This window comes from Ceratina calcarata, unplaced genomic scaffold (genome assembly GCF_001652005.2).
Source record: "Ceratina calcarata isolate Rehan_Ccalc_2016 unplaced genomic scaffold, ASM165200v1 scaffold1, whole genome shotgun sequence".
NCBI classification, from domain to species: Eukaryota; Metazoa; Arthropoda; class Insecta; order Hymenoptera; family Apidae; genus Ceratina; species Ceratina calcarata.
Window position 1 is genome coordinate 358059 of NW_017130860.1, and position 27104 is coordinate 385162.

Consider the following 27104-nt stretch of genomic DNA (forward strand, 5'->3'; position numbering starts at 1 on the left):
TAGCTATTTATTATTAACATTATTCTTCCGACGTCTGATTTCTTTTTAATTATAGGAAATGCGTTTTTCTAAGGTACATAAACTTTTGGGATTGACTGTATAGCCAATACATCCTTAATGATTGTAGCAGCGTTACAGGAAAACAATCGTATAGTTTTCAATCGGCGAGAATTCTCAAATGTCCAGCCACGTCGCGACGTTTTCCTTTGCGGACCATTGCTTTTTACAACGTTTTTTTCTTATTTTCTTTATTGTCTGATTATTATTGTTTCGATGTGGATAATTGTTCATGAAACCCATTCGTCTTGCTCAAGGATTAAAAACACAAAGCATAGGCAAAGGTGTGACGCAGTGAAAAATCGCGTTGCAGTATGTTCGATTCCTTTGCCACTTTCTTTCTCTATTCGTTTGTACATATTTATAGGAGATCGTCGTCATCGTTATCGTACAATGATAACGAGGCGAAGGAACATTGTTTAAAATATGTCGGCTATCCTAAAAATATAGATTCTCTTCCCCCGGTTTCTAAATCTATTCATCAATTAAGATGGTACACATTGATATTAAGTTATAACGCAATATGGTGCAAAATGAATAGTCACAGAGGAGAATAGGCACACTGCTCAATATCATTCGCTTTGCGAATTAAATATTGCATCCTAAATTCATGTTTAAGCAAATATGAAAATATTCGCAGACGAACATTTTTTGCATTTTTATTAAGCTTTCAATTTGATTTGATACAATTTGTTTTTTGAGCAATGTACGAGACAACGGGAGAATGAATTATTACGTATTTAACAAAGTGATACATGTATTTTCCATCGTACAATTATTTTTGGACACGTGCGTGCAGTCTTTGCAAACTGAAAACCTTTCAAGTATTTCGTACTGCGAAACGTTATTAACACAACGCTTCGTTATTAACAAACGAGACGAGCTCGCACGTGACCTTATGATATATGAAATATGTTGAGCAAACTTTGTTTCGTGCCTTTTACGGGTACGCTTTAACGTTATGCTAAAGTCTGCTGTGAGAAGGAGCAATGAGAGACAAAAGATCTGTCTTTGGAAGCTTCTCTTTGTTTTAAAATTCACAACGAAGCGTCTTATGAAAATATACATTTATAGTACGCGTTTGCCTGGATATGATTATTAGCCAAGAGTCATAGCAGTGTAAATTGACACGTTGAATGACTGGAACGATGTTTCTGATTCTTCCTCGTGTACTTGAAAACAGTAAGTCGATGTACACAGCTATGAACTCAGCAAATCGCGACCGTGTTCGTTGCTTGATTGTGCCTGTCATCGATCCTTGATAAGACTCGATTTACATGATAGCACCTTTTCTCATGGATGTCATTTCAATTCGTTGGGCATGTTGAAAAACCTTGTTTAATTTCATTTAAGTGTGTGATCACCTCAATACACACAACAATAATACTAATGATTGTTTTAACTACACCAGAATGTAAATGGACGTTACATTCTCGATTATCAGACTGTGGATTCGTGCAACAACATTAAAAAATGAAATCCAAATTTGGCTCACTCTTTGGTTCAACATTACTACGCGTTCTGTGTTCCTCGTTTTGCAAATCCACAGTCCTAAGATGGAACGTTGAACTAGCAACTTCGTTAAATTAGTATGTATCTGTTAAGTAAAATTGAACTAGGACAGCGGTTCGATGCAAACTTGAAATCAAATCCGTTTCGGAAATAGAAAACGAAATGATTTTCACCTCGAACTCGGGAATAAACTAAAGGAAATATTATTTAACAATGGCATTCCGTAATTCTCGTACAGGATTAACAATTCATTGCTACTCGCGCTCTATTTACTGATCCTAGAGTAAAACAAGCGTTGTCGTGTGATGTACAGTCTTAGATTCGCCTTCTCGCATCGCTTTCCTTAAAATTTTTCTAACTATGCACAATTTTTCTATACAATTAGGCATGTTCGTTTCGTTCTTTTCCCCTTCTTATATTAACTTGTATCCTCGCTTACTACACAGTAAGATATTATTTTTTAACACGGATTGGCTCTCGTCCTTCGAGGAACGTAATAATTGTCCGCGTGATATGGTTTGCTTCGCTTATTTAACATTTTTTTTATCGTTTTCTTTTTACATCTCGGTTATTAAGTGGTCCGTAAATTTCGTGTTCAACGCAGCAGGTAGTAACGTGGTGTAAGGCCCTAAATATGTACATTCAAAAAATTGATAAAAAACGTTTCGGCAGTAACGACGCGTAGACGCGTGCGAATCGTTCGACAAGAATTCTAATTAATTTAAATTGCACTCTTTTTCATGTAATTTATGTTGAAAATGAACAGAAGTCGGTTTCCCTATTCCAGTCAACCCTTTCCTTTTAAAATTATTTTAATGCTATCAGATGATAGAAATGTTCTCTATCTGCGTATGCAATATTTAACTGATCAACCAAGAGAAAATAATTGGAACCACGTAATAGTTATAAAAATATAAAATAGCCAAGCTTCGTTTCTTTAGCATCTAGTTCTCGATGCAGATTCGCACGTGTCTAAAAGATAAAAAAGCTGCGTATTAAGTCACATTTTACACGTAATCATCGGAGTTCCTTTACACTAATTATGAGTACCCAACGTTTGATTAAGCACACGTGTTGCAGTTTAATCCTTTGCACTCGAAAAATGACTTCGTTTATCATTTTTGTTACCATTAAAAATTTCATTTTAAAGAATGTTTGCGATCTAATGAAACTGGACATCGATTTAATATTTTCTAAATTTTGCTAACATTTCAAGTGAGAAGGACTAACTCGCCTCTCGTTAAATCTCGTTCTGGTCTCGATACGATATTGAAAGATGTTGCCTCTGTAATCGTTTATAAAATGCAGCACCAACATACATTTGTATATCGTGAGAATTTCGCTAATCTAGTTTCACCTAATTTCTTCGTTAGAACGTTTGAACACAAATCGGTATCGAATCTTCTCTCTGTTTTCATTTTACTGCTAATGATATCGGAGATGCTAATGATATTCTCAATGTAAGATGTTCTAAAAAAAAGAAGAAAAAAGAGAGGATTGATTGCGAAAACTAGGTGAAACTGCATTATCGATTTTTGTTATTTCATCGTTGTTAGAAAAAACGTTCGATACAGTCGACGCGGACTTCAATGATGTTCTGTACGCTGTGATTCGACGAGTAAGATATAATTACGGACGTGTTTTTTAAAGATTAAGTTATATGAACGGAGACTGAGCATAGAATCAGTTATAATCGGATTAGATCAGATTCATTTGAATGCTCGTAGTAACCACCTTTTGCGATGAACGAACCGACTTTTTAATTGCGACGTTAAAATATAATCCTTGCCATAAATTATGCGCATTCCTGATGCACTACATTCATAAATAGGAATAATATTGCAAAGACATAATAAAATGCATGATCCACGCACTGTAGAAACAATGTTATTTCCAAAAAATAATTGTGATAAAAATCGTTAAACGAATTAGTTTTAACGAAAGTGTTTCATGTTAAAATAAGATGATCACATGTAGATGAAAATTCTAAAAAATATCATGAAATCACATCACATAAAAGTAACAGTTTGAAGAAGTAAAGGTGTAAATTAAATTACACTGAACATGCATAAATTGCATTAAAATTACTTTTTCAAACACATAAATGTGATTCTTGAAAATTGGCTACGCAAATAAGTTACTTTAAAAACATGTATATCGCATAGTTAAGAAGCAAACGGAAGATTAGATTAAAAATTACACACCGTAGTATGGAAGCATTGAATTAATTAATATATCAGCGAACTTAGTTCGGCAATCTTAAGTATTCATATGTACACTCGCCTATATGTATATACAATTACAATAAGTACATTAAGAATAAAATCAATTAGACTATTCGCGAAAAAATTCATTAAAATCGCGATTAAAACTTTTCGGCTTTAAACCTAATTTACAGTATAAATAAGTGATCAGAAAAATGCACTTCATTCATAAGTACGTGCTACCATTTTTCAGTTTTGTTCAATTCTCTAAATTGTTATTAATATCAATCATGCGATTGCAAAAATACCGGAAGAAACGATGAGAATCAAGCTGACACAAGAAGCAAAAACACGATTTTAAAAATCAAACTTTGTAAAAAAGAATCTGACTTGTTCTCATCGTTTCACCGAAAATTAAAATACGTACTTTATCGTAATGGTGGACTTCTACAGACTCATCGAGCACAAATTATGAGTTAGATCATGATCGAGTTACCTCGAGAGATTATCACGCTCATTAGCACATGATCTCGGACGCTGGAGCTGGTACAGTCGACAAATTCTTATCGTTAGGATCCGCATTCTCTGAGTCCCTGATCGGCGGCCTTGAAAGCGTCTGCTCGATCTCCCTGGTGACGCTAATCGTAGGCGGTGGCCTTCGGGACGATTGTTGTTGTTGCTCCTCGTCGATAGCGGAAGCCCTCCTGAGTTTATGCCTGTGCTCGTTAGATATGAAAAAGTTACTGGCTTCGTCCGACACGTGCAGCGAGTCGTCCTCGTCCCCGAGCTCTCGCCTGTGTATCAGATCTTCCATCTGCTGGTAGTCGCATTCTTCGGCATTACGCAGATGTTCGTTCTCGATTTGTAGAGCCATTTCAGAGTTTGACATTTCGGATAAGTATCTGACCCTCGTGCGCGGTTGAATGGGCGGTGTCGGGCTTAGCAAGCTCTCTAACTCATCTGTTATGCTCGTGTATTCTGCACGCATGGCTAGTAGAATTGATGTCTGAGCGCTGCTCGTTGAGGAAACCGAAGGAATCACCGCGACGCGAGGATCGGCCCAAGTTACTCCTCTCGGGTTCCCAGTAGCCGGAACTATCACATCGTCTGATTCCGAACGGGTCCTACTGTTTTGTCTAGTCGGTCGTTCGATGGAATCTTGTCTAATAGGCTCGGAAGCTGGCGCCTCGCTGCTCGCTTCTCTGCTCGGTTCCTTGCTAGTGGCATCTCTACTAGTCTCCCTGCTCAATTCTCTACTCGTTTGTCTGCTTGGATCCGTGCTCGGTTCTTTGCTGCTCGGTTCCTTACTGCTCGGCTCCTTGCTACTCGGCTCCTTACTACTCGGTTCTGCACTTGCCTCTCGGCTCGTTTCTCTACTATCGGTTTGCGACTCTTTCTTTACGGTGTCTCCTTCACCTTCCGCCTTGCTCACTTCGGTTCCCTGGCTCGTAGTAGTCTTCGCGTCGTCTTGAATAGTCGGACCGTCTCCGCTTATCGAGGATTCGTTCCTGCTCAGGTTCTCCCGCGACGCGATGGTCTCCGAGTGCTTTAAGATATCGTCATCTAACGGAACCATGCCGAGGAACGTGCCGTCTGTCAGGGAACGGATTAGTCTCTTGCGTTTTACTGCGATGGTCGGCAGCTGCGTATGAGAGTCCGTCTCCGAAAGAACTTCCGATCTTTCAGACACTCTTCGTTGTCGGCTCTCTATATCTAAAGTCGAAAGACCTTCCATATTGGGCATATGAGTTGCCATGAATCGGTGAATGACTCCTAAGTGTGCCAGCGTTTGCTCGTTCAGCTCTTCTAATTTTCGAATGCGAAACTCAACCGACTGTGAAACAAGAGAATGTATAAAAGATATGTAATGAAATTCTTCTTGCCAATTCTTATTAATATTATTACCTGAAGAGAAGCGTTCTGAGTACTCTCCTTCTTGTCGATATCCTCGATCTTCGAGTTCATGTTTTCGACCCTTTCCGTGGTCTGCTTGATACGCTCCTCCGTTGACATCTGCAGCTTGAGCTCTTGTTCACGGAAGTATCCCTCGACGCAGTCCTCCTCGAAATCGTACAACCGTTCCATGTCGTCTGCTTCCAAGAACAACTTCAGCCCGTTGTCATACGTTTCGCCGGTACTTGCTTTCCCTTGTGTCACATATCGCAGCAAATATCTCACCACCAGATACAAGTGACAAACTACAATCAGCGGGGGTGGTAAAACTGGCTTCTGTTCGTACTCCATAACAACAGTAAAACGCTGGAACATCCATACTTGGTGCGCCACCGCGTTTACCTCGTTGAATATGTTATTAAACACCGCGATCAGTAAGTTTATCAATAATATGTTCGCGACTAAAAGATAAATGGACATTACTGCAGGCGTGATCCACCGTCCAGGAAGACACGGAATCATTCCCGGCTCGTTGCCGCAGTCGGGATCTATATTGTCCGCGTATACCTCTCCGTACAACATGAAGTATGGTTCCATAAATATCTGCAAAACGATTATTACTTAAATACGTCTATCCAGTGATTATGCGTAAAGAAAATACGTACATCTCGAAGAATTCTCCACTTGGGCTCGGCGTTAGGGTTCAAAATTGCTTGACGACTGACACCGAAACTCATTAACACCACTATTAAGAGTACCACGAAATACGTCATGTTCTTCACCATTTTACCCATCATTGTAACCAGAGGACCTAAACAAGAAAATAATCATCATTCGATATTCCATACAATCTCCCTGAACTTTTATCAAACGCGACATACCAAAGTATTTATTCACTCCGAGAATGTTCAGTATCCTCAAGTACCAATAGATACAGTCGACGCAGTAAATGACGCGACCAATGTCGAGGGTGGAATGCCTCAGACGCAGGGCGAGACCGATTTGAAAAAATATTATAGCAGCCGCGTCGCAGGGATTCCACATATTCCACGCCCACACGCTGAACTTGTGCGAGAGGGTAGCTGGCTCGGATGTCGCTATCTCTCGCACCTTCTCGCACCCGAGCGTGCAGATATAAGCAATCGCGTAAATCTCTGCCAACGATGGGTGATCATCCATGTGTATAAGGATACTGTACGAGAAGAGTACCAAGAAGATGATGTATGCTATCTGTAAAATTGATCACGATTATTATCAATTCGCGTCGCTCGCTTGTCGATTTGCTTGAAACTTACAGCGTTCGCCCAGAATTTGGTGATGGGTGCAGTGTAAAACTCGTATAATTTTTTCCTAAGCTTCAAAGGCCTGCTGTTCTTAATGTCATAGTAGTCGGACTGAATGCCGAATGATGCACGATGGATCCCGTCGTCGACGTCAGTCAACACTTTTCCGTTTTCTTGTACGATCGTCTCCTTCGCTACAGTCGTAGTGTGCTCGTTGCTGATCAGAGCCTAGAGGGAGAGAACCAGGAGAAATTACAGAAAAGTGTATACGGAATCTAGAGTTAATAATGGGTACAGGACAATCAACACCGAGATAAGAGGAATTTTTTATTTATAATAAATCCTCTTTACTAATTATTCGTCATTCCCAGAAACCATTTACAGTTGCTAACAAATTAATGAAAGAAATCGGTCGGGTAAAGATGGTACAGCGTGTAAAAAGCAAACACTAAAACGTAAAGTTATTTTTATTAGCGCTCTAGTGTATTAATGGCAGGGAGAGTGGTGTATTGTATTAATTTCTGTACAAATCGTAGAGATGGGTGTCGAAAAGAAATTTCGAATATCCCATCCCTAATTATTTACTTAAATAAGTAGTTTACTCGTAATATGATTATGATGGAATGAAGGACTCGTAATCTATTGCATGGGGGTGGTAATAATATTAATATAAGTTTTGCGGAAGGGGGTTCCATCCAGCATAGAAACGTTTCCAAATAAGCTAGAAAGAGGAAAATAAGTAACTATCGCTACGATTCTATGAACATCAGACAAAAATAAGGAACACTAAACGACGAGTGGGGTGCGTAGTATCATGGTTGCATAGAATGTAAACTGTTAGTGCAATTGCGCAATGTAATACAGGGAGAAAGTAAAAGTACGTATCATCGACTACTTAATCCTTTTCGTCTCTTCGTGTTACAGTCGAAAACAGTTAATTCTTTAATGTGACGGGTTGAAGTACAAGGTTTTACATGTATGCTTCAAAACATTGAGTAACAGATCATTAAAAACAAACGATTGGGCAGGAGATTTTATTCAACCGCCGGGTAAAAAACATCGGTATATCGTGACAAGGTAGCAAATCTAATTGGGCAAAGTAATGTTTAGTGAATTAAGTCTTTTAGGAAAGATACCGATATTTTGGCGACATGGTATCTAACATAAATATGAACGATTGTTTTTCCGCAATTATTAATTTGTAAGGAACGATATACAAGTACGATTCGTTTTACAATAGAAGCTTTAATTATCATCCTCACCGGTACGGATTCCGATATTGAATAAATAGAGGTTTTCCTCGACGATAACTAACAACATAAGAGAGATAGTTGAAAAGTGCACCGGAAAGTAGTGAACTTATTGGTCATAATAATCATTGCATTGTCAGGCCATTATGGATTATACCTTAGCGCCTTGTTGGCTGCTGGATATTTTGCGTACGCTCAGGCTCCTGCGCTGACGTTTCTAAAAAACAATTCATATGCATACCCACATAGTCTATGAGTCACAAAAACAATTTCAATACCTCTACTAACGAACGATAACACTAGTTTATATCATGTTAACATTCACAAGTTACTAGACCTATACGATACCAAAAAAATATTTTTATATGAACATAAGTTACGTTTTATATTTGGGAACCTACATGCGCATACGTTTTCTTGTAATCGTTCAAGTTGTTCAAAACCAGCAACCATATGTATATGTATATACCGAAAATTGTGTCTCTAAAATATCTAATTAACTAATTATTCACATTGATAATTCGTAATTTTTATATACATACAAGAAATTCTTTCGATAAATTCGTACAATGAATGGACGAGATTCGAGAACGTTGTTGAAAATAATAAAGCAGTGATCGGCACTATGTTCAGAAATAAATCAATAATTGCAGCGCGTGAAATGTGTAAGGATGAAATTTTCATAAATGCAATGACAGGCTAGTACTACGTTAATATTACCACTTCTACGTCTTTACAGTAGTAATTAATATCACTTCCGAGTAAAGTTAGATTCATACTGTGAGCATAACAATTAGTTAACACTCCTCTAGGTCTTTAGTTTCTCTTAATCACATAAGTTAACAGATCATCATGTTAATTATTATTTTATACCTCTTTTGTCATAACGTTAGTGCAAAGTGATGCATTACCTCGACGTCTGGACCCGTCGGGGCACTGTGCTCCGAGTCGCTATCCTCTTTCTCATCCTCGAGAGCTATCTTATGTTCTTCCTGCGTTTGAGGCATCAATTGCAATTCTTCGCGGCTTTTAAACTCCAAACGCGTTATATAAAATGGACAAACCAGTCCCAGCACGACCTGTGAATAAAATTTAAAAAATTGCACAATGAAATATTTTTTTAAATCAAAGAACGCGATGATAGTTACCTTTAAATTTGTATTTTTGCGAGTACGGAGCCCACCCATCCAGAGATCGGCTAAAATAATTTGGCTACAGGGATGTGCTAAAAGAGGTCTGTGATTAGCAGTAACTGCCAGAGAGAGGCACGTCTGACCAGACCAATTCTGCAGTTCAGACGTCAACAGTTGTTGCGTTTGATCGTCGTCTTGACGGTAACAATAGTCTAACAGTTCCACAGCTGTGAACAAGAAAATCCTATTGTTAAAGTACATCACAGAAACAAGTGAGACGTTCGAGTCTAAATCAGTACCGATATTTTCAAATTCCTTTCCGTAGCTTCTCAATTCGTCGTAAACCTCGGTTTCGAGATCATCCTCAGCGGCTTCGTGCGCCATAGCTTTATACAATTTGAGGGCAACCAACGCCTTCGCTAAGGCCTCCTCTCCATGCTGCCACATTAACAAAGCCATTTGCTGTCGTTTAGTTAAAACAGCCCATATAAGCAGTTCGTTGAATGGATAATCGAACAATGGCATGTCTCGATTAGCCGGTAACGTCTCGGCAAGCAAGCTCATCGTTAAACTGTCCTGTTTACTGCCAGAGCCGCCCGAGTAATAACGAGCATTGGTACCCAGGATGCAGCTGTTCCTATGCATATGCTGAGGGTGTGCCCCGGATCTCTTCATCACTTTCGTATAGATCATGCGGAATCTTCTGCGTGTGTACTGTGAGCGATACGCACCGCCCATTAACTTATTGATCACCAAACCGATATCGTGTAGAGTGTACATGTAACCCCGCGGAATGTTCGGTCGAACGTCGCGGAGGATGTAGCCCAATGTGTTCGAAGGGCCTTCTTTCTAAATAGCCAAGGAAATATGTCTCTCGATTAGTTGAAATATTGAAAGTATTAAATCCAATTAGTCACGATGAACAGAAAACTTACGGTACTGTATAATTCTTCAAGTCGCGGTATGGATAAAAATTTTCGCATGGAGACACCATTCTCCAAGAGTAGCTTTACGAAATCGATCCTGTCGTGTTGCAAAGCTTGCATCATTGACTGTTCCAAAGCACCAGGCGGCCACTTTTGACCGTAAATGAATATTTCACTGCGTGCTATATCCACTCGATTCCAAATTAATGATAACGATAGTTGTTCAGCTGGGGATAACTGTTTGGACTTGAACAGAGCTGTGAGAATCGTTTGATCGAGCTCCTGTGGCCTGTCTTGAGTTATCCTAAATACTGTTATCTACGGGCATTTAATTTCAATGTTTATACCCGAATTGTTTATTCCGTTTTTCTGCAGAAGAATCGGTGTGTAATTACCAAGTGTTTCTTTCGTGTACACTCCAAGAGTTCGCTGTACAATTGTTCGGCTTGTACTGGGGATACTTTGAAAGTACGCATGATTGTTTCTAAGAGATGTTCTTTCATATTCTCTAATGGTCCCTCGTTCTCTTTAGTCTCCCCGTCCATTTCAGACGCGTATCTAAGTTCAAGTTGATCACAATGAGTCTCGTCTCGCGAGAATGAAATGTTTCATTTATCAAGGTCTTGTTATTACTTGTGCATGAAAGCGATGAGATCGGCTGCGCGACCCGATCCATCACAGACAACTACAGGAACGGGAGGATCGTCTGTAACATACTCCAAAACCGATCGAATCGTATTCGTTCCTCCTTCGATTACCAATGCCACGACTGGTATACTGCTGTGTGTATCTGTAATGATAAGTTTATTAACAAGAACGATATTAATTATATAAATGATACCTACAAGGCTGCAGTTTCAGATTAGAAATGTATTTCTCTAATTCCCTACGCAGCTTGATTTCTGCGCCGTATCGACCACCCGTGCCGTTGTCCACCAGTAAAAAATACGCATGACGATTATTTAAAACTGCGTATTTAGACCTGAGCAATCCATAAAATATTGTTAAAACGATTCATGTAAATTTCTATTCTATGAAACACGGATGTCTTACCACGGAGATGAAAGGCAATCATATGGCACTTCACCTCCACGGCTAACGAGTTCATGATTCTTGTCCAAGATTCCCCATGGTGCTATACCAATGCTAACTACTCGACCTTGCCTCTGAGCTCTTTCTAATAACAATGCATCTCCCACTTGCCTCGTTACACCTGAATCGAAATAATGGTTGAACCCCTTCGCCAGAACTATTAGTTGATTTTTTACGTGGATGATATCTACCTGTGTTAGTCCCACCAGTAAATATCCATGCGCCGGTTGTCTTCGCAGCCTTCAACAGACCCTTTCTCAGCACCTTCTTCAAAGTAGGCTGCAGTTCGAAGTTGGAACGACCGCCGTGCACGGTTATCAACAACTTGGGCAATCCTAAGTTCCATTGGCGACATAATAATTGTACTATCGGTTCTGGTCTTGTGTCATGAGCGAGCCTGACATACTGCAAGTTTAATCATACGTGTTAGATCTAAATAGTTATGCAAAATTCGTTCTCCTATTTACCTGAGCTTTGGTTGGATGTGGTCCACCTTGAAACTCGATGGTACCGTAGGCATCGGTCGGGAAGGGCCTTGTATTTTTTGCGGGCGACCATTGCTTTCGATCTTTCTCTTTGGTATTACTAGTGGTATAACTTTGTACATCTATACCAGCTCTGCAGTGATGAGTGTACGAGTACCCGCAACAACACCTATAACGATTAATTACTTACTACTACTTTTTCTAGAAGACAGGGATTAAATGCATTTGGGTACAAGATAATTGTACACTTTTGCATCTAATCTTCTTTTTTAGCACAACAGGAAATGCCTATGTACATCATATGTTTCATTTGATTCTCGTTATAAAGGGAACTTTTGAATACATACAGTTCTGTAAACGATATTAGCTACAGGAAAGAATTCAAACACTTGGCAAAATGATCGTGTGTTCTATTAAAATCGCTTAATTATCCAGTACTATGAAATATGATATTACCACAACAGTTAATATACACATATAGATAATCCATTTAGCTGCATGGTGTAATAAACGGGAGGATGAAGCGTTTTATATATAGCGGTAAACAAAAACGATCAATTAAAAATAATGATAGATCAATGAAAAGAAGCAAGTCCATAAGTACTGTGCAAACCTCATGTAATGCAACAGTTCTTTCAATACAAACCATTAACGTTGAGAACTGTGTAGAATGCATGTAATTAACAGTATTTTGTTAACGATTACCGGTGGTATATAAATTATTTCGTCGTTTAAAGCGATAATGTTATTTAGCTTAATGATGAAGCTTCAGCTTATAGATAAAATAAAATGCACATAATGATAGTTTTTCAGTATGTGTGTACAGAAATATATATATTTGCAGAAGCAATATTAAATATCTTCATCTAAATGCTGAATTCAATTTTTTTTTAATAAACGAGGATATTCTTTTAATCACGACAAAACCCACAATTGAACTCTCACCTGGAAGTGGTGATCACGTCATACTCTGCATTCCTATCTCCCTTAACTTGTATAAACCTATAAATGGAATGAAAGAAAGAAAAGTAAATGGAAAAGAAAAATGAACATAAGAGATTGTGTTAGTAATGACCTGATAGCAACTAATAGACCTCGAAACAATAATCGTACACAAGTAAAAAAAGTTATAAAATCCGTTTATAGATTAAAAGAAACTTGAAAATCAAAGTGCATTAAAAACAGCTATCGTATTCGTTCTGTTTATATTGCCTCTGCAAAAATATTGTTCTTTTCTAATGGAATATCCGACAACTTTATTTGACAACAGAAAATGTGAATAAGTACAGAAATTTAATAATGTATGATGTGTTATAAACAGCATATACTGGAAAAATTATTGTCTCTGAAAACTAATACAATCCATATTCCTTGTAATAAAGAAATACGGGTATGATACTGTAGTATAAGTAGTCAGTAATCTGAGTCACAGTAGTATAATGTTGCAATGTGCCTCCAGCATTATAAAGTCATTTACCAAGATCTCCATTAACCGTGATGTATAATAAATAAATGCATTCTGTAAAAATGTTGGCAAAACATAAATGTAAGAAGAAAGATGGACATACGTACCTATGTTCATCTTCAGCGCTTGGAATAAATTTCGAACACTCCCTCTTTTGAAAAGTTGCCTCTATCCAACTGCGCTCAGTTGTCTATAAAAGATTTATCTATTTGACTATGAACATATTATGAAAAGATATATTTAAAAAAATGTAATGTACTGGATTGAAAGATGCCAAGTGTTCGTAGAAAGCAAAAGAAATTAGGATTAAAATGTGGTATACCTTTGCCTTTTTTCTCTTCACTTTAGGAGTACTGGCTCCACAAATAACATTTCCGATTGCCATCTTGACATGTATTCACCGAATATACAAACTAAAAAGCAGTGACAGACAAAACCAAATACAAATGAAGAGAAATAATATATTCTTGAGTATGCGAAATACATGATTAGAAAATTGTATGAGTAAAAGTTACATCTGCAATAAGTTACACAAAAATTTAACTATGAATTACAAGATTATCCAACATATTGAGTTACACGATACAGTATCAATAATAGTACAAATTAAATTATAACAAACAACAATAATAAGAAACAATATTTTTAAAAACACAGGATGAATCGGAAAGACGTTAAGCACGTGGATAACTTATAAAAGTTGCATGCAACAAAGATAAGATAAATGATAAAGATAAGGAAATTAATCTTCTAACATTATCTTTCTTAGTACTACTTCTTATGAGTATCACAGTTAATTAATACGATACAAGCATTTTCGCAATCGTGTGGCAATTGAAGTTCATTTATTTGCTTCATTGTACATAAGAATAAACTTAGTACTTCTATAACATTATACAATTTATTACATGTACAATTTGATAAGTAATATTTAGGTATCTACATTTAATTTATCTGCTTCGCTATTTTCAATGACAATAACTATAAATTAACCAGAGAAAAGGCAACAAGTATATTATCTGAAATGATTTGGTATTAATGAAAATGGTTCTGTATTAAAGAACAACTAAATCACTAATGTAAATATGATATGACAAGAGTACAGTGAATTAATATCAGTATGTTCAAACCATTTTATAACACTTACCATGCGACAACTTTTGGTTTTGTCTATCATATCTACATAGAACTGCATGAGCAATATCTATGTGTGCTCTCAATGAAAAAAATTACAGTTGCAGTTCGAATGTATACAAGTTCCAATTAGTATAAGCTACTATTAGCAGATATTTAAACCGAGGTGGATAAGCAATTTATCTGAAAAAGATCAATGTGTTATACATATATAAATTAAAACCAATATTAATGATATTTAAATCCTTCATTTCAATTTATTATCACAGATTCGTTACCAAATTGATTAGACTTTGTTGTATAATGTTACAATCTCAAATTGAGAGCGATCATTAGGAACATTGAGCTGAATTCTAATTTTTATTTCACGTAGACGAAATGTTAATTAAAGGAATATTGTGTTCGCAAGTTTAAAACAGGCGGGAAAGTAATCTGTCATGTGCTTGCTAAGTTAACCTGAGAGCTACGATATCGAATTCATCTAGAAATATTAAACTCTTGATTCGTCAACAGAACGTACACTGGAATCACATTGTTCGCGAATAAAAAGTGCATATTTAAAACACGAAATGACAACGAATTCGTGAGAAAACGGCACTGGTTCGCGAGTACCTTAAATATTACGATCCAGCGAGCAATTTTCAAGTAATCGTACTCATCGCGCGTGAAATATCGCACACGCATAACGAAGAACCACCACTCGCGTGTATTCTTAAACACTTTGCTCCTGTGCCTCTCGCGATTCGTGATTCATAAACTCCTCCTCTCTTAGTTTTCCTTCTTACGTCACGCAGATCACCTCTCCCGCAATATCTACACGAGGTGCTCGCATTTTTTCTTCTCTTTCGTTATACGTCGCTGTACGTCGCGATCGCAGAACGTTTCGTTATTTACACGTTTCGTAATGTGGCGAAACATCGATGAAGCATCCCGTGCGGAGCACCCGTTTCACGTACCATCCCCCTTGGAACTTGAAAATATCGAGAGTTCGATTTGAGTTAGGTCTCCTGCATCGTTACTACTGGACAAAAACGGCAAAGTAGGCCAAGAACAAGGTTTTAGTTCTAACATTGGACTTCAAGACATCGACGAGCGATATCGATTACTATATGTTCGAATTTTATTAACACGTCGACTACATGCTCGTTAGAAGCATAAAAATACCTGGAAAAGTTTCGTCTGCTTATTTCATTTAACAGTCGTTTGTATAAAAGTTGGACCATAATTGAAGTGGAAACCCCCACTTGCCTGATTCCAGTCCGACATCCCCTCTTCGTCCCCAAGGGACAAAAACTGGGGTCCTCCTTTGCTGCATATTTCTTAATAATGATTTTTCGACTTTCGTTCCTTCTAGGGTTCTGCAGTTATTTTTAAATATACTGCACTATTTTCTTCACATTTTTACATGACCTTCTGTCCCTAAGCTGCCATTTCCTGTCGCTCTAAAGGAGCGATGTCTCTAAAAAAGGCCAAGGGATACTTGTTCATATTTGAGCCAGAATTCATACACGTGCATGACACTTGATCATGATTAATCGGAAATTATAAAGGATAGGTAGTTGTCATGATAGATTTTGAATGAAAGAAAATACATAGAGCACAATTTCAAATATTTATTATTTACAACTTAACATGTTTATTCTGGTTTCTCGGGACATGATACTTTGGGTTTATTAGATGATTCCAACTCGGATTTGTTGGCTCTATTCGATCGAAGAACTGCTCCTGGACTCGGGTATGGCCTCATTTGATAAAGCGGCCCCGAAGCAGTTGTATCTGCTCCTGTTTTAGCTTCGTTGTGCCTTGCTAAGCCATCAGACCATTTCCCCCTATAAAAAATTTTTCGCAATTCGAGCAAAACTTTTCATTTATAAATTTAAGAAGCATTTAAGTTTACCGTGGAATGTCGCTATACGATGCTGGATCCATAGGATCCAATGTCCTGTCCTTTTTCTCTTTAGCCTCAGACCTTTCCATTCGTTGACTTCTTTTACCATCTCCTGATTTGTGCCTCAATCTGCTTTCTGACTTTCGATCCTTTTTCGCTTCGGGTTCATCTACCTAAAAGTTCCAATGATTCGTCATGATTAATCGAATTATTTAAACAGTAGCTTAATAATTCTTTATGTGATTAAAAATGTATACTACTAACTTCCATTGGTTCTTGCTCACTACCACTATCGTCACTCGACAAATTATCATCTTGATCTGCTGCTTTGAGGTGTAACTCTTCCCTCAGTTGGGGTGCTGGTTGAGATATTTGACATTTTGGATGGCCAGGTGGTAACCAGGCTACCAAGTCTGACGACCAGTCCCAATAATAATGCTGACCACTGTTCATAAATCGAATATGTTAAAATAAAGAGCATGATTAAAATAAAATGATTGATACTCACGATCCAGGATCATAAATAGCTTTCCAAGTCTCTGGTAATGGGTACCTCTGAATCAATCGCATTTGTTTCTTTAAGTACTTATCAGACGGTTGTACATGGCCAAGTCCCCATAATTCTTTACACTTTTTTGTACATTCATGATAAATATTATACTTGTTAGGGCAACCGCTGTATCCCTAGATAAATAAATGAAATTCGTATTTCACATCCTAATCCTTTCTAAGATAATATTTACCATAAATTTTTGGGAAATATCAATCTGATTGATGTCATCCTTTGCGCTGTCGTAATCTTCAGCTATCACTTCTTCGTGAACCTTTTTCCTCGATTCTTTTTTTGAAGATTCTAAAGATAGTAATTTATTGAATATTTTGTTATTCTTTATTCTTTTTTCATGTTTNATTATACCATGTTTATCCGATCCAGAAATAAGTCCCCTTTTAGCAAGCCGTGCAGCTAATGCAGCTGGAAGTGGCATTTTGCAGATTTTCTCTTCTTGTATTTATGTCAACTTACGAAGATTTGAACAATTTATAAATGAACGCTCTAACTTGTTGTTCAAAACATGTTAACCGTACTTTTACGTTTCAACGCGCGGCATCACTTATTTGCGTGAGTCTGGCCACCTACTGTTATATCGTAAATCGTAACTTGTACCATAACAGTTTTCATCCGTTGCGTGTTAAATATCGTATTTGTAAAATAATGAAAGTTACAATTGATGTATTATAGATATTCCTTTTCCGTAACGCAAGTAACATCTACGATAATGATGTACTTAATAACTCGAGAAGACTGATCTCTATATTGTTAATTTACAGTCTGGATAACACTGTCGTCCAAAGAATATTATTGTTTATGCAAAATAAATTATTGAAATGGCATCAATCTTAAAAACCATTAACGGTTTTCAACTGTTCAACAAATGTTTAACGAGAAGGTATTAAAAGAATGATAATACACGATTTATTAACCTGCGCGTATTTATAATTTATGATTGAAACCTATTTAATCGAATCAGCTACTATAATACTAAAGTTTGATCGTAATTATTTCAGTCTCGATGTGATAACAGTCCCCAGTCGAGGTAAAAGGATGAATCCTGCACCTAAGAAACGTCACCCCGAGTGGCTTCCAAAACCAACACGCGTGGTATGTGTTTAAAGTAGTAAATATTTGCTATTTTATAAATGTATTAACTGCTAATATTATTTGTACTAGCTCTATAATGAAGGCCTCACTTCAGAAAATAAAGAATTCCTCAATGAAGTTGTAGCACAGAATCTAGCATCGCAGTCACTTAAATCTCCACTGAATGCCGAATTAGTTCAATCGACACAGACATGGACTAATGGTTCTAAACGTACTGGTTTAATCGGTAAAAAGATAGGAGTTTATCCGATGTGGTTAAAAAATGGAAGAAAAGTATTAACTACCCTGATACAGGTACTATATTGCAATACAATATAATATAAATTTTGCATATATCATCGTAGTGTCTCTCATGCCTTGATAGATCATAGACAATGAAGTTGTAAAGTATATACCACCAGAAGAATATAATCCAGTTGTGAAATCTAAACATCCTAATGTAAGAGTAAAAAATGGATGTCTAGTACTGGGTGCTGTGAACATTGATCCACAAAAGGTAGATCATGATCTTCACAGTAGACATTCACCTTCAATAAGTTTGCGACACAGTATCGATACTGTTTGATTCTACAGATCACTAAGGCATACTCTGGAATATTTGATACAGCTGGAGTCACACCAAAGAAAACGTTAATGAGATTCACAATTTCTCCCAATGCTGCACTCGAACCAGGAACTCCTTTAAGTGCATGTCATTTCAAACCAGGAGACTATCTCGATATACGAGGGAAAACGTAAACCTGTTACCAATATTTTAGTTCTCTCGTAACAAACATAGAATATTGACGACGTCGTCTGTCAATGTAGGATAGATCGTGGCTTTCAAGGTGTCATGAAAAGATGGGGATTTCACGGCATGCCTGCGTCCCATGGTGTGACGAAAACACATAGGAGACCAGGTAACATTGGCTCGGGAGGCGAGATGGCAAGAGTAAGGCCTGGTACCAAAATGCCTGGGCATATGGGAAATCATTGGCGCATCCTTCGTGGTGTCAAGGTAATTCCAATTAACCGAATTTGAAATTTGACACCGTTTTAAGATTTGATGAACGTCAAGTTCGTCTTTAGAAATACGTGAAATGAGGATAAGTCAATGTTGTTTCAAGTTTGTTCTTATTTTTTGTTAAGAGTATAACAATATATTAAAAAGTACAATCGAATTTTTATTTCCCGATAGAAGTGTATATAATTTGTTTTGTAACGTTTCTGATTAGTGAATTGTGATTAAAATGATCTGTCAGTACAATGATCACATCAAATTATCGTTTACATTTACTTTACGTATGAACACGGTTTCTTGCAAATACTCTTTGCAAATTTTATACAAAGATAGTACATATTTAATCTTCATTTGTCGAAAATAATTACAATTTTCATGATACATAAATTCTATTTAAGGAATTTGAATGTTTCTTTTCTATATAAAATTGTGNGTGGCACAATGAAAATTTTACATTAACTGACAAGAAATATATATTCACAATTCGTAATTTATTTATTGTTTATTTTTAAATTATAGCCTATGATGTAAATAATCATACGAAAAATTTATAAGACTGATAGACGTTAGCTATTATATATACCAACAAATTTTTATCAACAAGAGATCATGCAATTTTTTCCCCCTAATATTCCTATATTAGAAATATACATGTATTTAAAAAATTACTAATTATAATGCCGTTTAAGAAGTAAAGCTGCATCTCCGATTACATCGTTAAAATTATTGAGACTTTTTCTAACTCTCTTTCGTCGCTAGTTTAGAGATATAGTTGCCAGTTACATGAAATAAAAAGATTCCAATAAATTCTCCGCATTTTAGAAAGTACTTCGTTATAAATAGTAGATTAATAAATAATTACAATAATGGAATATAACTGAAAGTAAGAGATTATTAACAATATTATTAACAACTAGTAAATGACTTTGAAGTTTTTCGTTTTACGTGTATGTTGCAGATACTACGAATAAACACCAAATATAATGTAATTTGGGTATTGGCTCAGAATGTACCAGGAGAGACGAACACCATGTGCTATTTGTACGATACTGTCCTTCCAACTAGAAAGAATGAGTCGCCACATTTTCCTACCTATTTTCCGAATGAAAAGACAGGCGAAGAACTTCCTGAGAATCTTTACGCGGACGACGTTCAGCCGTTCGATGCTCCCACTATCGAATTTCAGCCGGAGTCATCGTAATGGTAATAGCATAGCAAATAAACAAAATACTTTTTAATGTGTCAAATTGAGATTTTTCTAGCAACCTGTCTGTTCACTTGATAATTTTACTGTTCATTCTTTCTATCTTTCTCTCTTTCTCTGCCTTTACGGAAATAATTCGTAGCCATAAATTAAGCTAATAAAGAATAATCAATCGATTTATTTTTATTTAGTAATGAATATTATAAATTTAACATGCCTAAAATATACATGATTCGTCTTATAAATGTAACATCGCTAACCAAGACTCGTTTCAAGTTAGAGTGGAGAGCAGCACGATCAAACGATAAAAAAAGCTTTCTTTCCTTTTTTCTTACTTTCTCTTGCTTTTCGCTGTTTGCTCTTCAATTTAGAGAGCACGTTAATTGATAATAAGTCGCTAGAATAATTTAGTGTCGGTATAATGCACGCTGGTTGCATTCGATTAAATTTCGCTCCACCATTGATTTATTTTCTCTTTTTCTCATTTACGAGCAGTCGAAGAAAATCAGTTAACGTACACATAGTTAAAAGAATCAAAAAGTAAATAATAGAACGCAGATTCTTATATGAATAAGAAACTTTTTCGCTTCGTCAGTTTGCCCGCGGCTCGTTCCAATCTCCTTTCTCCCGGGGCAGAGTGCCGGCCAGTAATAATTACATTTTTCAATTATTAGCGAAAAGAAACGTGATTCTTGGTTCAGCAGTGGCGCATTGGAATTGCCACGTGTCGCGGGAGCAAGAATGAGACAGAATAGAAAAGGGTAAGCAAAATGGCTCCGTAATGGAGTTTGTCGGGGGACGGCACGATCGCATAAGAAATAATGGAGGCCCTCTCAGAATTTAAAACCTCCGCCTGGCGTGTTATCGAAGTCGAATATCGGCTCCACGATCTGTGTCTGTGGTTCCACGCTCGTGTCGTTCGCCTGAAAATATGATACAACACATTCTCCAAATTGTACAAACGAAAACGAATTATGTGATATAGACAAATACGTACGTCTCCCGAAAAGTATTGCTCAATAATTTCAAACGCTAGCTTATAAATATCTATGTTATCGTGATTTTGTAGCTCCTCGATCTTAGTCAAACCTAGTAGAAAGTTGTGAAATACGAATTAGAGTTCTGTGGAAAAAGATATCCGAATAATGTTAAGAGTATCGCCAGGACCAACCTGAACATTCCTCGATCATAGTGGCCAATTGATCAAATTGCGATCCAGCAAGTTTGAGCATATTGTTTATACCATCTAAAACAACCTGTACAACTTGAGTATCTTTACAATCGAGAAGGTTACAGAATGGTTCTATCACGCCTTCTTGTATCATCCGCGCGACTTGTTCTTCGTTGCCACTTATCGTTAAGTTGCTGATTGCCCACGCTGCTTCCTTTTGCGTTTGGAATTCACCCTACGATAGGAAACAACATCGTTGGAGTAAACGAATTTCAACAGTCATTACGATCGTCCATTGCATATCCTTACATTCGCTAAATTACGAATAATAAGTGGCAGTAATCCAGCGTCTATGACCGCTTGAACCTGGGATTGATTGCCGGCGGTCACGTTCGAAAGAAACCAAACTGCTTCTTTACAAATCTTTTCCCTCGTGTGGGTCAATAAATTAGGGAAATACGAAAGCGCGTCGCAGTTTAGTACGACCTGCGTCTGTTCGTCCGTTCCCGTTACGATATTGCCGACTGCCCTCAGAGCCGCCGTTTGAACCTTAACTTCTTTGTGCGAGAGTAGTGGTATAAGACGGGGCACTACACCGCTGTCTATGACCAACTGGATTTGTGAGTTACCACCATCGGTCAGATAACTCAATGCCCACACTGTATCGACAAGAATCTGCAACAGGCATCATTATTCGTTACCACTAACATAAAAAATTGTATTCATTCGTTGCTTACATTGATATCTGTATGATGAATGAGCATGTTAAGAGCAGGTAAAATTTCTTTGATAGTTTGAACAGGTGGCGGTGGATCTTTGTTCCTACATAAATTTACGATTACCCATGTTACGTTACGTAAAAAACTAATTGGTATATCCGGTTTAATAAACATTAACAACGGTCGTACAACGCCGAGCTCGATAACATAATCCCTAGACACTGGACCGTCCCCAATAATATTTCCTGGAATAGACAAAATTTAGTGTGGCTGTGACAATTGTACTCGTACTCGTGTCGATGTTACATACCTAAAGCCCATACGGCTTGCTCGCAAACATTTTGTTGACTCGAAAGCAGCAAACGCAAGAAGTGTGGAACCGCGCCAGCACTTACGACCGCCTGCGTCTGGGATGATGTTCCGCTCGCAATGTTTGTCAAAGCCCACGCTGCTTCAAACTGCAGTGATGGACTGTGAAGTAAATGATGGAAAAAGTTTAAAAGAGGTCGACAATACGATCCTGAAATCTTTGGTGAATCGATCGTACCTATTGTGCTGTTCGAGACAATCAACTAAAATAGGTAAAATGCCACTATCAATTAATCGATCGATCGGTGGGTTACGATCTGAGGATAATAACTTTCTAGCCGATTGCACAGCTTGTAATTGAACGGTTGGATCTTTACTAGCAGCTTTCATTACTAATTCTTTTAAATTGATTTTTGATAGGTCAACGAGATGTTTATCGACGTCTTCCTCGTCTGAAATAAGATATCGGTTGATAGGTAATATCAATAATTAAAATATATTTTCCAATTAACGATATCGTAAGAATCTTTTTATTAGCGTTACCCGTTAAATCTATAGGCACATTTCTTCGTTTCTGTAAAGTTTCATCACGTTTGTTTTTGCGTAACTCCACTGTTACTTCATTTCTCCTTCTTCTCATTTCCTAATAAATGGGATATTTTCGTTTAACAACATTATGTAACAATACTTAACATTTCTTAAGCTATTGAATTTAATTTCAAGATAAGACTTAGACTGAAGACGATATATCAATATTTCTAAAATCACTACATCATTAAGATTGAGTATGACTTAATCCTCAGTAAAATAAAAATCTTATGAAGTCAAGCATTATATGATTATGTTATATAATACGACTAGCATTGTAATGCAAAGAAATGAAAAATCTTTGTAAGAAAAGAATTACTATTTGATGAAACTAGTCTTTAGCCAGAATAACTTACTAGTAAACATTACATCTTTTTCTTTTTTGCTTCTATTAAGTTAAAATATGTTACGCTTAGGTACATAGAAATTGAATGGAAAAGTAATATCATAACAAATATTGGTACAATATACCGATATGCCTTAAAAGCTAATTACGAAATACAAATATAAAAGGGGCTGAAGGAATTATGAAAACATTACACTTATTGACATTGGGAGAGATATAATGTCATTACAAGGATAGTTATAGTAAAATCATTCATAAAATCATCGGAAAATAATTAACGCTGGAAATCTCGATTACGTTTCTTGCATTAAATCATCGCAATCCGTATCTCATCAACACATGACGTTACTCGAAAGACCGTCTGGTCTTTTCACTTGTTTCGAGCCCCGTTCGAAATCCGACACGGCAGCATTCGATGAAGTTCCATCAAAAGCTCCCGTGCAAGCGTGTCGAACGGGGAATACGGTAAAATTGATTCGAGACAACAAATTGCGCGAGTGCATCGTGCGATGATAGTCGTGGTAAAAACCATCGTTGGCGAAGATAACGTTTGCGGTGTAATCCGACAGCTGAGGCCTTCGGACGCACAAACGTAACTGCGCACAACGTCGAGCACACCGGATACTCACTTCTTGATCTTTGCCTTTGTTCTTAAAAACCATCATTCGATTCTTGCCCTCCGTTCTTAGCATTTCCGCCGCCATTTTTTCAATAACCAATCCTTCGTGCTCCGCCGTATATTGATATGTGCCGGCACCCGGATGCCCGTGCCCGTGTGTTAATGCGAAAAATACCCCGTGTCCCGTGTTACTGCGGTCGATTTACTTCGATAACTGCATCCCGTTGCGCGACTGCCTTAATGTACGTTGATACGCGATGCAATATCATGTATAACACTCCCGTATACGTTCCGTTGAATCACGATCGGCCACACGACGACGGAATCTTCGCTGTGGTCACGTTTTCCTCAGCAGTCAGCACAAACGCAACGTTTCGACCATTCCGAAAAGAACATCGGAAATGACCGTGGTGGTGGCGCTTCGACTGATTAGCATATATTTATTAGATTTTGATATAAAAGTGTAGGTGAATCAACAACAGCTACGGATATTTTGCAAGACGTAACATACAATTTTGGAAATATATAATTGGACTGAATTTAAACATTGTTTGATTGACTATAAATAAATTTGTTTATAATAAATTCTTAAGTATAGAACGAAAATCCCTATGACAAGTCGACACCGACAGCCACATGATTCACTATCAGGCAACTTTCAGGTCTGTTCTGTTCCAATTTGATCCAATTTGATCGGTACAGTGAGTTTTAAGTAGTTTTGTGGCTTGCGATATTCTGCAAATAATAATTGTATCACGAAATGGCTGCGATCAGTTTATTAAATCCCAAAGCCGAATTCGCCAGAGCCTCAGCTGCCCTGGGCGTAAATATATCGGGCGCGAAAGGAATTCAGGATATAATGAAAACGAATCTCGGCCCGAAAGGCACCATGAAGATGTATGTATACTTATCCTCACGTGTCGGTTAACAATCATTTCATTTCATTTTATACAATACATTAAAGAATGAATGAAAACCTAAACGACACTTCGCATTCCATGCCTTATACTGAAATTATTTCCACTGCGAACAGTAAAATTTGACCACACCATTATTGTCCTTATTAGGTAAAGTTGACGTTGCCGTCAACTATCGGTAATAAATATCTTCGCAATATATTTCCTAATTTCATGATTCGATGATTAAGAATTCGTACATTCTGCTGTGACATTCAAAATATTGTTTTTAAAGGCTGGTGTCAGGAGCGGGTGACATAAAGATTACAAAAGATGGAAATGTATTGTTGCACTTGATGCAAATTCAACACCCGACTGCAGCTCTGATCGCCAGAGCATCCACTGCTCAAGATGATATTACTGGAGATGGTACAACCAGTACTGTACTGGTCATTGGAGAACTTTTGAAGCAAGCTGAGATTTATATATCTGAAGGCCTTCATCCTAGGATGCTCACAGAAGGATTTGAACTGGCTAAAGCCAAAGCTTTAGAAGTGCTCGATTCCATGAAGATCCCGATAGAATCCACGAAAGAAAATCTACTGGACGTAGCCAGAACATCGCTGAGAACAAAGATCCATCCTAAGATAGCCGACAAGCTGGCAGAAATTTGTGTGGATGCAGTTCTGGCTATAAGACAGAAGGATCTGGATATTGATTTGCATATGGTAGAGTTGATGGAGATGCAGCATAAAACTGCAACGGACACGACGTTGGTTCGTGGAATTGTAACTGATCATGGGTCCAGACATCCAGACATGCCGAAGAAGGTGGAAAATGCTTATATACTGACTTGCAACGTTAGCTTAGAGTACGAAAAAAGCGAGGTGAACAGCGGATTTTTCTACAAAACTGCTGATGAACGAGAGAAACTTGTAGCGGCGGAACGTGAATTTATTGACAACAGGGTGAAGAAAATAATCGAGTTAAAGAAGAAACTCTGTGACGGAACGAACAAATCGTTCGTCGTGATAAATCAGAAGGGCATTGACCCGCCATCCTTGGACATGCTTGCCCGAGAAAATATCCTTGCGCTTCGCAGAGCGAAACGTAGGAACATGGAACGTTTAGCACTAGCTTGTGGCGGAACGGCCATGAATTCATTTGACGATTTGAAGGAAGAACATTTAGGATGGGCTGGACTTGTGTATGAACACGTACTGGTAAATGATTCTAAGATATTCTAGTATTTAATATCCTTTTATGAAAAAATGTTAACACTTTGTTGCACCACGCTGTTACAGGGTGAAACGAAGTATACGTTTATCGAAGAATGCAAGAAACCAAACTCCGTAACTATTCTTTTGAAAGGACCGAACAAATACACGTTGGAACAATTAAAAGATGCCGTGAGAGATGGGTTAAGAGCAATTAAAAATGCTATTGATGATAAAGCTGTTATCCCAGGCGCTGGTGCCTTCGAAGTAGCTGTGAGCAAAGAGCTACATCGGTATAAAGAGAAAGTAAAAGGAAAGCAACGATTGGGTGTACAAGCTTATGCGGAAGCTTTGCTTGTCATACCAAAAACTCTCGGTAAATATTTTGAGCTGATAAACATATTTTCTTATTTTTCTGTATGTAATAACATTTATCTTTTTGTTCGTACAGCTGTAAATAGTGGATTTGACGCACAGGACACGATCGTTAAGTTATTAGAAGAAAGCAATGCGCTTGGTGAACCCGTAGGATTGGATATCAATATGGGCGGTGCCGTGAAACCTTCAGTTGCTGCGATTTACGATAATTATAATGTTAAGAAACAAATAATTAATTCATGGTAAGTAAATTTATAAGACCGTTTTGGAATAGTCGTATGGAATTTTCTACTAAATGTGTATTCTGTTTTTAGCACGATCATTGCGAGCAATCTACTTCTCGTTGATGAAATAATGAGAGCAGGATTATCGTCTCTGAAGGGCTAAATCATTGAGCACCCATTGGACTTTTTCATTTCGCTGTTACATTTGCATGATCTGTATTGATCTTACACAATTCCTGTTTTATAATTTCATAAGAATTGCATTATCTAACAAATAAAATGCTACTTTCAAATTAAAGTACTTTAAAATAGTAAAATCGTATTTTTTTAACGAATCGGAGTACACAATTTTTGCTTATTGTAACTATTTAAATAAAAACAAGCGACTAAAACAATTATTTGCATACCCTGTCCAACAGTACATTATTATTACACTCTAGACAAGAAATGA

At 37.4% G+C, this 27104-nt stretch overlaps 5 protein-coding genes across 13 annotated transcripts; 2 read left to right on the top strand and 3 right to left on the bottom strand.

Moving 5' to 3' along the window:
- Positions 1 to 796: 796 nt before the first annotated feature.
- On the bottom strand, positions 797 to 15324 carry Trpm (transient receptor potential cation channel, subfamily M). Of its 7 annotated transcripts, XM_026814491.1 has the most exons (22): positions 15047 to 15324; positions 14448 to 14617; positions 13623 to 13713; positions 13408 to 13490; positions 12781 to 12837; positions 11818 to 12004; positions 11542 to 11755; positions 11312 to 11471; positions 11104 to 11240; positions 10892 to 11048; positions 10654 to 10816; positions 10268 to 10576; positions 9632 to 10181; positions 9348 to 9559; positions 9111 to 9278; positions 8357 to 8416; positions 8212 to 8259; positions 6962 to 7177; positions 6548 to 6896; positions 6332 to 6477; positions 5679 to 6269; positions 797 to 5607 (listed from the first exon to the last, which is right to left on the bottom strand). In XM_026814491.1, the coding sequence occupies exons 3-22, from the start codon at positions 13683 to 13685 to the stop codon at positions 4291 to 4293; spliced, it is 5187 nt and encodes a 1728-aa protein (XP_026670292.1). In that variant the 5' UTR covers positions 13686 to 13713; positions 14448 to 14617; positions 15047 to 15324; the 3' UTR covers positions 797 to 4290. The 7 variants fall into 7 exon arrangements, with proteins under 7 accessions (XP_026670292.1, XP_026670330.1, XP_017885078.1 ...); XM_026814529.1 differs by lacking the exon at positions 13623 to 13713; XM_018029589.2 differs by lacking the exon at positions 12781 to 12837.
- On the top strand, positions 15230 to 20229 carry mRpL3 (mitochondrial ribosomal protein L3). Of its 3 annotated transcripts, none has more exons than XM_018036711.2 (8): positions 15230 to 15473; positions 17652 to 17770; positions 17889 to 17982; positions 18052 to 18276; positions 18347 to 18478; positions 18556 to 18716; positions 18790 to 18979; positions 19941 to 20229. In XM_018036711.2, exons 2-8 carry the CDS (start codon positions 17709 to 17711, stop codon positions 20181 to 20183), a joined length of 1107 nt encoding a protein of 368 aa, XP_017892200.1. In that variant the 5' UTR covers positions 15230 to 15473; positions 17652 to 17708; the 3' UTR covers positions 20184 to 20229. The 3 variants fall into 3 exon arrangements, with proteins under 3 accessions (XP_017892200.1, XP_017892129.1, XP_026671008.1); XM_018036640.2 differs by lacking the exon at positions 15230 to 15473 and adding an exon at positions 17351 to 17442; XM_026815207.1 differs by lacking the exon at positions 15230 to 15473 and adding an exon at positions 17497 to 17580.
- PQBP1 (poly-glutamine tract binding protein 1) lies at positions 16028 to 17324 on the bottom strand. The gene is made up of 6 exons (XM_018037165.2): positions 17239 to 17324; positions 17066 to 17175; positions 16831 to 17006; positions 16587 to 16767; positions 16332 to 16495; positions 16028 to 16263 (listed from the first exon to the last, which is right to left on the bottom strand). Exons 1-6 carry the CDS (start codon positions 17306 to 17308, stop codon positions 16071 to 16073), a joined length of 894 nt encoding a protein of 297 aa, XP_017892654.1. The 5' UTR covers positions 17309 to 17324; the 3' UTR covers positions 16028 to 16070.
- A 106-nt stretch (positions 20230 to 20335) lies between the features above and the next one.
- Positions 20336 to 24338, bottom strand: Kap-alpha3 (karyopherin alpha3). Its single transcript, XM_018036388.2, has 9 exons — positions 23949 to 24338; positions 22929 to 23028; positions 22624 to 22837; positions 22387 to 22547; positions 22095 to 22321; positions 21667 to 22032; positions 21358 to 21592; positions 21184 to 21275; positions 20336 to 21109 (listed from the first exon to the last, which is right to left on the bottom strand). Exons 1-9 carry the CDS (start codon positions 24021 to 24023, stop codon positions 21020 to 21022), a joined length of 1560 nt encoding a protein of 519 aa, XP_017891877.1. The 5' UTR covers positions 24024 to 24338; the 3' UTR covers positions 20336 to 21019.
- Positions 24339 to 24450: 112 nt separating this feature from the next.
- On the top strand, positions 24451 to 27048 carry CCT6 (chaperonin containing TCP1 subunit 6). Its single transcript, XM_018036271.2, has 5 exons — positions 24451 to 24835; positions 25130 to 26057; positions 26139 to 26427; positions 26503 to 26671; positions 26744 to 27048. Exons 1-5 carry the CDS (start codon positions 24699 to 24701, stop codon positions 26814 to 26816), a joined length of 1596 nt encoding a protein of 531 aa, XP_017891760.1. The 5' UTR covers positions 24451 to 24698; the 3' UTR covers positions 26817 to 27048.
- Positions 27049 to 27104: the final 56 nt, after the last annotated feature.

Coding starts and splice junctions, on each gene's coding strand:
- Trpm (XM_026814491.1), bottom strand. CDS start 13,685: ATGGCAATCGGAAATGTTATTTGTGGAGCCAGTACTCCTAAAGTGAAG. Junction 12,838..13,407: donor AGCGCTGAAGATGAACATAG/GTACGTATGTCC, acceptor TTCCATTTATAG/GTTTATACAAGTTAAGGGAG. Junction 6,270..6,331: donor AGTGGAGAATTCTTCGAGAT/GTACGTATTTTC, acceptor ATCGTTTTGCAG/ATATTTATGGAACCATACTT.
- PQBP1 (XM_018037165.2), bottom strand. CDS start 17,308: ATGCCACTTCCAGCTGCATTAGCTGCACGGCTTGCTAAAAGGGGACTT. Junction 17,007..17,065: donor ATATTTCCCAAAAATTTATG/GTAAATATTATC, acceptor TTATTTATCTAG/GGATACAGCGGTTGCCCTAA. Junction 16,496..16,586: donor GTGAGCAAGAACCAATGGAA/GTTAGTAGTATA, acceptor TGGAACTTTTAG/GTAGATGAACCCGAAGCGAA.
- mRpL3 (XM_018036711.2), top strand. CDS start 17,709: ATGGCATCAATCTTAAAAACCATTAACGGTTTTCAACTGTTCAACAAA. Junction 17,771..17,888: donor AACAAATGTTTAACGAGAAG/GTATTAAAAGAA, acceptor TAATTATTTCAG/TCTCGATGTGATAACAGTCC. Junction 18,717..18,789: donor CTCGATATACGAGGGAAAAC/GTAAACCTGTTA, acceptor CTGTCAATGTAG/GATAGATCGTGGCTTTCAAG.
- Kap-alpha3 (XM_018036388.2), bottom strand. CDS start 24,023: ATGGCGGCGGAAATGCTAAGAACGGAGGGCAAGAATCGAATGATGGTT. Junction 22,322..22,386: donor GCAAGCCGTATGGGCTTTAG/GTATGTAACATC, acceptor TGTCTATTCCAG/GAAATATTATTGGGGACGGT. Junction 21,110..21,183: donor AGCAATACTTTTCGGGAGAC/GTACGTATTTGT, acceptor TCATATTTTCAG/GCGAACGACACGAGCGTGGA.
- CCT6 (XM_018036271.2), top strand. CDS start 24,699: ATGGCTGCGATCAGTTTATTAAATCCCAAAGCCGAATTCGCCAGAGCC. Junction 26,058..26,138: donor TTGTGTATGAACACGTACTG/GTAAATGATTCT, acceptor ACGCTGTTACAG/GGTGAAACGAAGTATACGTT. Junction 26,428..26,502: donor TGTCATACCAAAAACTCTCG/GTAAATATTTTG, acceptor TTGTTCGTACAG/CTGTAAATAGTGGATTTGAC.